Raw genomic sequence first — 10,270 nt, 5'->3', positions numbered from 1 at the left:
AGGAGACCAGAACCCACACAGAGCCAACTCTGCCAAGCCAAAAGAACTCTCTGCACAACCCACTAGGCAACTGATAGATAGGACATAAAGGCGTGGAGGGGAGACACATTTTCTAGATACCTACCATGTGCCAGGCAGTGGGCTAAGCTCTTCACATATAGGATCTCATTTAATCCCTCAACAATACTGTAAAAAATGTACCACTGTCCCCATTATAGAGATTAAAAAGCAAACCCAGCCTCAGAGGAAGCAAACCACTTGCTTTAGGTTAAACATTAGTGGTAAGTGGAAATATAAGTCATTGAGGTCTGTCTGACCCCAAAGTTTGCGTTTTAAGCATCATACATGAGCCCAGGGCAAGCATTCAATAAATGCCAGAGAAATGATCAGGGTGACACTGGGGTGGCAGGGCAGACTGGCATTTATTGAGTATCCAGGACACACCAGTTGCTATGCTAGGTCATTGTGTCCATGTGGCACCCCAAGATGTGTCAGCAGTCTCTTCGCTTCCAAGATGGCTCCCCACAACTGGACAACTGCAACAGCATAGAATGTGCCAGCTAGATGGGCAGCCACATGGGAACACAACTGTATACAAATCCCTCCTTATAGTGTTAGTTCTCCACTTTCCCGTCTTTAAGTAAACCGAGTCTCAGGAATAGGGGGAAAAAGTTATTCTATGTGCTTCCAACATTAGGCCAACCAAGTACTTCCTCAACTCTTACCCTGGCATTACTGATTTTAAGAAAGTACCAGGTGAATCTAAAATAATAGAGTCCACTCTTGGGAACATTATGCTCCCCGTTCTCCTTAAGGAGTTTCCTCTTTGGGGCTCTTTGAAGCACTGGCCACAATCTATATTCATTACATAGAATCACTGCCTGGAGACGTCTGCCTCAGGCCCAGCCTATCCCTGAGCAATAGACGCAAACAGGTCCACTCAAGTGACCTGGGCCAGAGCACGTAGGCAGCATTTGTAACGATTTCATATATTTGCATCAAAGAACGTTCTTTCATGAAAGCAGTTGGAAAAAAAATGCTAGGGAAATGGTTTCTCTCCCTTTAGTAACCTCAGATAAAACAATGCCTGCAGTTTAATCCTTTTTGTTATAAATATGTTGCTATTTTAGGCCCTGTCAATTCAGCACAAAATGCTTTGCCTGGGAAATTTATGGATAAGCACATGTAGGGTTTTGCTCAAGGGTGACTGTGGGTTTTATTCTTTCCTCCTCTCTGAATCAGGGACGCAGGAGGCTCAGGCCCGCAGAGCAGATGAGTTCCAGAGGCTCTGTAATGTCCATACCAAACCTTATGGAAGATTAAATAGAGCTGGTTAGCGGCCCAGCTGCTGAAATGGAAGACATCTGCTTCAGGCCTGAGGATACCAGTGACCAGCTGAATGAGTGCCAGATCTCTGTGGGCTCTAATCTCCTGAGGCCAAGGGCCCCGGAAGTTCGTTCACTGAGGCAACCCGGTCCCCAGGCCCAACACAGTCCTTGGCAATTGGTAAGGTAAAAACAAGTCATTATTGAATGGACAATAGCAAAATGCTATTCATTAACTATTTACTATGGAACTCTAAGGTAAGTACCATGCCCACTCTATCATTTATTTATTAATTATGTGACCTGAGGTAAGTCATTTAAACTCAGCAGGTGTTATTTTTTTCTTGATGGATAACAATGAATAACACCCTTCAAAGTACATCTCAACAATGCTGGGATGCATTAATGAGGTGGAACAACAGGTCAAAGGCAATTTAAAAGAAAAATCCCCTCCAAGTGTGCACACGAGGCGGAGAGAGGAGGGCCTTGTATTTTGCCATCAAAATATTGACCACGCCAGGCCCAGCCAGCATGGATCAGTGGTTGAGCGTTAACTTATGAACCAGCTAGTCGTGGCTCGATACCCAATCAGGGCATATGCCTGGGTCGTGGGCTCGATCTCCAGTGTGGGGCATGCAGGAGGCAGCTGATCAGTGATTCTCTCTCATCGTTGATGTTTCTCTCTCTCTCTCTCCTTCTTCCTTCCTCTCTGAAATCAATAAAAATATATACTTAAAAAAATATTGATCACACCAGACTGCAATCACCCACTTCCTTGTCTATCTTCCCTTCAGGACTAGAGAAAAAAGCTCACGCAGCACTCAACGTTTCTGACAAAGAAGTCTTCTGTTCATTCCAGAGCAGGATGCCCCTGAAGGTCCCCCCAAAACGAGGCCAGGATTCACGTCTAGCTCTGCCACATACTGACTATATTATCTTGGGAAAGTTACACAGCTCACTCTAACTCAAGCTGTTCCCTCATCTGCGAATCTGGACAATGAACACTTACCTCAAGAAGGTTTGCAAAGATTAAGTCAGATCATGCATGGAAAGTCCCAAGCGCTATTTATAGACTTCACTTTACCTTTGAGGTGTGGCACAATATCCTCCTTCCCTGCATACGGGTCACAGCGAAAGCGGTCCAGGTGGTCGATGGTGCACTGGCCCACAATGGGCTTCCGTCCAAATTGCCTGTGATCGATGACCTTGATCACCAGCGGAGGCATGTACAGTTCCTCTTTGGGCAAGAACTGGGGGGTCACAGAGGTAAGCGTCACTTCTCTCTACAAGACCTGACAAGAGCAGCTTTGCCAATAAACACCTCCCAAAGGACCAACCCAGGATCTTTTTGTCCATTTGGCACAGCCCAGGGGACTGGCAGTTAAGTAGCTCAGTAACTGACACGGGAGGCGAGCAGCACACGCTTGAAGGCATGGACTCTGAGCCAGACCACCTGGGACGGACAGAATCCTGGCTCTGCCACTAGGAGCCGCATGACCTCAGGGAAGTTTCTCTGCCCCAATTATCTTCTCAATAACACTAGGGTTGTTGAGTTAACACATGTGAAGTGCCTAGAATAGTACCTTAGTACCTGGCTCTGCTCTGTGACAGGATGTGGAGCTACCATTTAGTTGGAATTTAAAAATGCTCACACTAAAACGGAACCTTCAAGGGAAATAACTGTGGCTTGGGAACCTTTTAGCCCTGGGAGTTCAGTGCCAAAACGGGATGCTCATTTTTCCTTGACACCTCTCGGTTCTCCCATGTGGAACTTGGTGGCCTTGGCGACACTGTCTGATTGGGGAATCATTGCTGGTCTCAGGTGGATTTCCACCTCTGGGCTGCCACAGGGACGGAAGAAGCTGGGGTCAACTGAGTAGCTTCCCTCACCTTTGCCGACTAGGACTAGATTCCAGACTAGAACTTGGGGTGGAGGGTAGGGCGGCACTAGGGAGTGGACATGGATGGGCGGAGTGGCCTGGCAGCGATCACTCCGGGATTCTGGCTTGGAGCACCCAGGCGGCTGTCCATCAACACCATGTAGGGGAAGAACATGGGCTTTGGTGTTGGAGAGACCTAAGTCCAAACTCTAGCCACCCACTTGCTAGCTGTGTGAGTCACCTAACCTCTCAGTTTCCCCCGGAGTGAGCGTAAGAGAAGGGAAAACGCCTGCTCTCTACAGGATTAGTGTAAAGACTAGATGCAGGGAGTGTGCATGCAGCTAGCACGGAGCTGTGGCTGCTGCTGTAGTCCTGCCACTCACTGCGGAACGTGGGTAAGACATTTCCCCTCTCTCAGCCTCAGCCTCCTCGTCTATAAAAGGGGAACTTAATCCACAGGACTGTAGAGTTCGAGAGCGGGTATGTTGGAGACACCAAATGAGTGGGCTGGGGAAAGGAACAGGAAGGTTCTGGACCTCCTACCCCATCAAACTGAGGTGCCTTTATTTTTATCTCTTTTTGAAAAGTAGAGTAAAACAGGGGGATTCTTCTCTTTTAGAAGTTAAGGATTGTGGAAAGACTGAGTGACCTCATCTTCTTCCAAACTATTCCGTGTCTACGATGGAGGACTGTGAACCAGAGCTGATGCGGCCACATTTCTAATAACCAGAGGGTAACTTCAACTCAACAAAGTAGATGTCATCACAGGGGTGCCTGGAGGTGGGGCCCAGGCCCAGGCTGTCAGGATGTGGCCCCATTACCCCATGTAGGTTCCTCCGTGACTGCTCTTCCCCAGTCAGCCAGTCCCTATGTGGAGGTTCTGGTCCCTGTGCACCTGCAGGGCCACAAGGAGGGTTAACTTTCTGCCCTCAGGGCATTGAGCAAGGGCTTGTCACAGTGGAATAGATGGCAAGTTTACTGGAGAAATACATTAGTATTGCTCATAGATAGTTCTCTCTCATTGGGGTTGATTGAAACTTTAAGAAGCCATCACGGCAGTGTAAGAGTGTAAGGGGGAAAAGGCACTGCCCAGTGACTCCAACGCAGTTTTTCTATTTGCTGTCAGACTTTGGAAATATATAAACTACGTGTAGGTGGTGTTGTCAATATATTTCATATTTCAAATAAAATCCAGCTGCTCAGCACACATGAATGATTACAGTCTTGATACTGTACCACTTTCATGAAGAGAACAGAACCCGGAAAGTTGGGTGTCTTCTTAAGGTTTTTGATGACCACAGACTCTACCCTCTCCCCTCCACACTCCACAATGAGACTGGGCGATGTGACAGAAGCCATCTGGTAGTTCTTCATATTTCTTAAGCCCCAAGCTAGAATCTAAGAAAACAATGTAAAGAGAAGGGAAGACAACCCAGCATATTAAAAATAATATTCCAAAGAAAAAATTCTTTCTTGATACCCAGTCAATTCTTTAAGGGTGACTTGTGCGGATTTGCTAAAAATCTCTGAGAACATTATCCTAGAAAGCCTGCAGGTCATGCAACAGAGCAGGCCTGCCACTCCTTCTCCTGCCTGAGCTGCTGAAATAGCAGAGCAGCTGAGTGCAGGAATCAAATCCTGGCTGTGCCATAGAACAGGATGTGAACTCTGGCAAGTTGGTTAACCACTCTGTGTCTCATCTATAAACAGGACTGATAGTTTTATCTCTCCTAAGGTTATTTTGAGGATCAAGTGTAAACTTCTTCAGTGTCTGACATGCAAGCATTTAAAAATGACAGGTGTTGCTTAAAGCCATCTGCCTCAGTCTTTGGGAACAAGAACAAGACAGCCTGAGAACAGAAATCCCAAAGTAGCTGCTGCTTGACTAACAAGGCCCCTGGAGTAGGCCAGACCCTGTCCATCGAGCTACTTGCTTGGCTCCATTGGCCTGTATCTGCTCCATTGTCTGACATCTCACCATTTCCATTACTCCTTTCCCACTCTCCATCTCTGCCTCCCTCTGGGGTCCCTTCCTCTCTCTCTCTGTACACACAGGCTTGCTGTTTGGAGTCTGTTTTTTCTCTCCTAGTTCTTTAGCTGACACAGGAAACTCAGAAATCTATTGACTCATAGTAAATGAGAACTCTAAAGTCCCTCAGTAATGCTAAAATTGACCTGTTCCTGTTTCTCTACAAGCCTTCCATTTCCATGAATATTTCAAAATTTGAGGCAAATCTATAATAATAAAAGCATAATATGCTAATTAGACCAGATGTCCTTCTGGACAAAACCAGGGCTGCAAGGGAAGCCCAGGTCCCAGGTGCCAGAAGGAAGTCAGTGCCGGCAGCTGGGGGAAGGAAGGCCTACTCTTGCATGATAAGCAGCTACTCTGAAAGCATATATGAGCAAGGACTCAGCAAGTACCCTGTGTCTCAGAATCAGCTCTGCAGTTACAAGGACGTCCCCACAAGTCTTGTCTCCATTCTTTACTGGGTACCAGAGAAGTCTGGGCATGATGTCCATTTCTGAGCTTAGTTTCACCAGAGGAGAGCACATGCTTCGTCCCAAAAATTCATCTTTGCCCTAGAGAAACAAACAATCCTTTAATTCCCCAAACAACATCCCTACACATCTCCATCAATCCCCAAAGCTATCTTAGAAATTCTAAATTACCTACCACTTGATCATTGTCAAAAAGTTCGATGACAACTTTGGGTGGGTTCTGTAGGACTGTTTGGGGTTCCCCATAGATTTCAATTTCATCAAATATAATGGTTTGGTCCCATGTGGGATTCAGAGTAGAGTGGATGATCTCCGTGGTTTTACTTCGATGGAGGAAGGAGACATGAGCATATGGGTCTAAAATCGAAAAAGAGAGTAACAGTGGGGTCATGGAGAAAGTCTGAAATCATAAAACTCCTAGAAGTAAACATTGCTCCTTGACATTGGCTTGACAATGATTTTTTTTTTAAAAATTTGACACCAAAGCAAAGGCAACAAAAGCAAAAATAAACAACTGGGATTACATCAAACTAAAAAGCTTCTACACAGCAAAGAAAACCATCAGCAAAATGAAAAGGCAACCTGTGGATGAAGGGTAAAGAAATGTGGGATATTTATAGATATGGGTACATATACATACACGATGGAATATAATTCAGCCTTTAATAAACAGTAAATCCTGCCATTTGTGACAATGTGGATGGACCTCGAGGGCATTATGCTAAGTGATGTAAGCCAGACAGAGACAGAAAAACATTACATGGTATCATTTATATGTGAAATCTCCCCCCAAAAGTCAAACTCATGGAAAAGAGAGTAGAATGGTGGTTGCCAGGGGTTGGTTGGAGGGGGATGTGGGAGATATTAGTAATAGGGTACAAATTTCAGTTATGAGATGAATAAGGTCTGAGGATCTCATGTACAACATGGTGACTATAATAATAAAAGCATACTATGCTAATTAGACCAGACAGCCAAACGACCTTCTAGATGTCCTTCCAGACAACCTTCCAGATGAAGCCATGGCGGCGGGGCCAAGGCAGAGGCAGTTAGGAGCGATCAGGCAGGCAGAGTGGTTAGGGGCGATCAGGCAGTTAGGGGAGATCAGGCAGGCAGGTAAGTGGTTAGGAGCCAGCTGTCCCAGATTTCGAGAGGGATGTCTGACTGCCAGTTTAGGCCCGATCCTGCAGGGGTCCTGGATTGTGAGAGGGTGCAGGCTGGGCTGAGGAAACGCCCACTCCCCCTCCATGAACGAATTTCATGCAATGGGCCTCTAGTAGTTGATAACACTGCATTGTATAATTGAAATTTGCTAAGAGAGTACAACTTAAGTGTTCTCATTCACACAGACACACAAAATGTAAATATGTGAGGTGATGGACATGCTAACTCAATTGTGGGAATCCTTTCACAATGTATACATATATCGAATTGTACATTTTAAGTATAACTTTTTCAATTATACCTCAATAAAGATGAAAAAAGATAAGAAAAAATCCATTTCTTTTCCATGCTAAATAATTTCACAAAAAAATTTTTGCAATTGCATAGAACAGACTTATCTAAGTATAACCTAATCTCTAAATTAAAGCTGTCTTACATAAGCCAAAAGAGTACTTGGTTTTTAGCATTGTAGCATCATATGGATGGGACTCTTTGATTTTGCTCCAGCAAAATATCTTATATCTCAAATTGCAAGGAATGTGCAATTTTGATAGGATTCTAACTTTGACTTTCAATGATTGAGTGCCCCCTGCTGACGAATATTTGGAAATGTCTTCAAAAGCCATTTTGGAGATGTGTATTATGGGGATAACTTTGAATGTGCGCTAATTTGTAAGAAAAGGAAATCATTCATATATGCTTGGGAGACACCTCACATTGATGTGAGCTGCCAGAGTGTCAGGCACCTGCTTTAAGAGCTGTTTCCACAGAAGGCCCTGGCAAGCTCTGCTGGCCTTCAGGTGCTGAAGTGGAATTCAACAGCACAAACCCCTGGATGGCAGGACCCCTGACCTTACCCCCTCCCTCACCCACAGCCTTCTCCTTAGAACCAGTCCAAAGGTGACAAACGAGCTGAGCTGTCAGTGTGAAGCTTCATGGTCTGTTTGATGGTGCTGGGAATTTAGGGAGTAGGCAGCAAAGGAGGTCAGGATGGACTCCAAACTGCTTCAAGCCTAGGCTGTAGGTAAATAGGCAAATTTGTGATCTTTTTGTTAAGTTGAGAGAACTACATATACATATACATACATATTTCTATATATGGTCTTATATGTATATTTATGATCTTAATTTACAATCAACCCAAGAGTCCAGGGTATATGTATGCAGCTTTGTGTACAGAGGAAAGAAACTGCTTTTCTTCTTGGTGATTTTCATTACTTAATCAATGAATGATTATTAGTATGAAAAGGCCACATATGTTCTGTGTATCTCCAGCATCAGTAACAGTGATCACCATTGAACTCAGTGCTTATTGATCCATGACTGAGCAATTTACTTCATGCACATCAAACTATTGTTAATATGGAGATGCTTTTTGCTCTTGTTAGAAATAACTGGAAGCATTCACGTGGGGAAAAGTAGAATCGAGATAGCCTGCTATGTAATGAGGTGTGCGAGGGAGGGTTTTCCTTTTACCTGAAAAGCTATCCTTGTCTAAAGCCATGAGGTTCCTGGCTTGGTAGATATAGCAGCGCAGATGGTACATGTAGACTCCTAAAAGAACAGGATGGAGGTTACTTACAAGAAACATCATATTGCAAACTACTATTTTCCAGGAGTATTTGCAGATAATAACATGTTTCAGATCAATGGGTCACCCAAATCTACTTCCGCCAAGTAATGAACACATATAAAGCACTTCTGTTTCCTGTACACAGAAACATTTAAAAACCACAGGAAGCTCAATGCAAGTGTGTCCATCAGGAGACCATTCATGACTCCTGGTGTCGACTGCCTGGATTTAGGGCACTGCTTGTCATCACGACCTTTGAGAGGAAACTGGGTCTCCAGGCATTACGGAAATAGGACTTCCTATTCTAGTTCGGCACCAGATCTAGGAAACAGTTGTTTGTTCAAAGTTTCTTTGATATTTCAAAATCTTTATATTCTTTATCCTTATTTATATTAATACATATACATTCCCACCCCACTCAACATGCCCCCCACCATCACACCTCCCCACACACATAATTTGAGGATAGTAGAGCACTGTGTTTCACTGCACAGATTCTATACTACATGAGCTCAAATCTGGTCTCTATTGCTTACAAGCTGTTAAGACCTCAGTCAAGCTATTTAATCTTTCTGCACAGTAGCTTGCTCACCTGTAAAATGGGGACAATAATAGTCCCTCACATATGTACAGTGCCTGGTACCTGCTAAGACTTATATAACGATTTGCTATGATTATTATTACAAAATAGGTCTGCCTCATTCTAAAATTCCTGAAGGTTATCATGGAAATCAACCTTTACTTAAATGTTTGAATATTTTTTCTCTCATTATAATCACTTTTTGGGGGGTTTAATAGACAGGATGAGTACAGAGTATATTGAACAGAGTATGTTAAAATGAGTGATATGACCACTTTCTACGTCAAATATGATTTTAAAGCTGCATTTAAAAAATCCTCTTCCTCGATCAACCGAAGGACTTGTATGCATGCATGTAAGCATAACCAATGGACACGGACAACAGGGGGATGAGAGCATGATTGGGGGGGCGGTTTGGGGGTTAATGGGGGGATGAGGACACACTTGTAATACCTTAACCAATAAAGAAATTTAAAAAAAAAATCCTCTTCCTCAAGTGATGAAAATGAAGGTACATTTTTATCATATTTGGTGATTTAAAGAGTTTTCTTGAGATAAAAATCATACTATGAGATGCATGAATACATGCTATAGACTTACTGTCAAAAATACAGGACACAATGGGAGTGTTGGCCCCGAACACAGTGGTGGCACTGTGCTTCTGCTTTTCCGTGCTTTTTTCATCTCCGTCCTCGGTTGTGTCTGCGCCCTAAGGAGGCAGAAAATCAATGAGGCATGCCTACAATGGGAGAGGCAAGAATTACCAACAAATGGAATGGTGGTTGTTAAAAGAGAGTTTTCTCATCCAATCACGTTATTTTTAGAGATGAATATAGCCCAGGACAGTAAGCAACGGTCACTTAGCTGGAAAGAGATAGAGCAGAAAGGTGAAGCCAGACCTTCTACCTCAAGTCCAGGCTTATCACACCCTGCCACTGAAAGAAAAAGAGAAAAGAAAAAGTGTGAAGGGTAAATAAGGGGGTTAAAAGGATGAGAGGAGGAAGAGGAAGAGCATCAGAAGAGGAACACAGCTGGTCAGTGTGCAGAAACGTAAGGAAAGGCTGTTCCCGATCATCACATTGTTTTAGATCAACCACCACCATTTTACTAATCACTCCTTCCATCTGCTTTTTCCTCACTGCCTTCTTCTTCTTTTTCTCTTTTTTATTTTTATTTTTTACTATATTTTTATTGATTTCAGAGAGGAAGGGAGAGGGAGAGAGAGATAGAAACATCAATGATTAGA

At 43.8% G+C, this 10,270-nt stretch overlaps 1 protein-coding gene across 1 annotated transcript in view; it reads right to left on the bottom strand.

The window, feature by feature from the left end:
- MYOF (myoferlin) overlaps positions 1–10,270 on the bottom strand; it is a 144,265-nt gene that overhangs the window by 33,415 nt on the left and 100,580 nt on the right. The window contains exons 31-36 of the mRNA XM_006755111.2: positions 9,625–9,733; positions 8,348–8,425; positions 5,883–6,064; positions 5,630–5,788; positions 4,442–4,603; positions 2,410–2,575 (exon numbers count right to left, since the gene is read on the bottom strand). Coding sequence (XP_006755174.1) covers positions 2,410–2,575; positions 4,442–4,603; positions 5,630–5,788; positions 5,883–6,064; positions 8,348–8,425; positions 9,625–9,733 — 856 coding nt within the window. The remainder of the gene's footprint in view (positions 1–2,409; positions 2,576–4,441; positions 4,604–5,629; positions 5,789–5,882; positions 6,065–8,347; positions 8,426–9,624; positions 9,734–10,270) is intronic.

The sequence above is a fragment of the Myotis davidii genome, unplaced genomic scaffold (genome assembly GCF_000327345.1).
Source record: "Myotis davidii unplaced genomic scaffold, ASM32734v1 scaffold271, whole genome shotgun sequence".
Taxonomy (NCBI): Eukaryota; Metazoa; Chordata; class Mammalia; order Chiroptera; family Vespertilionidae; genus Myotis; species Myotis davidii.
Note: the sequence above shows the minus strand (reverse complement) of the source record. Positions and strands in the feature narration are given on the sequence as shown.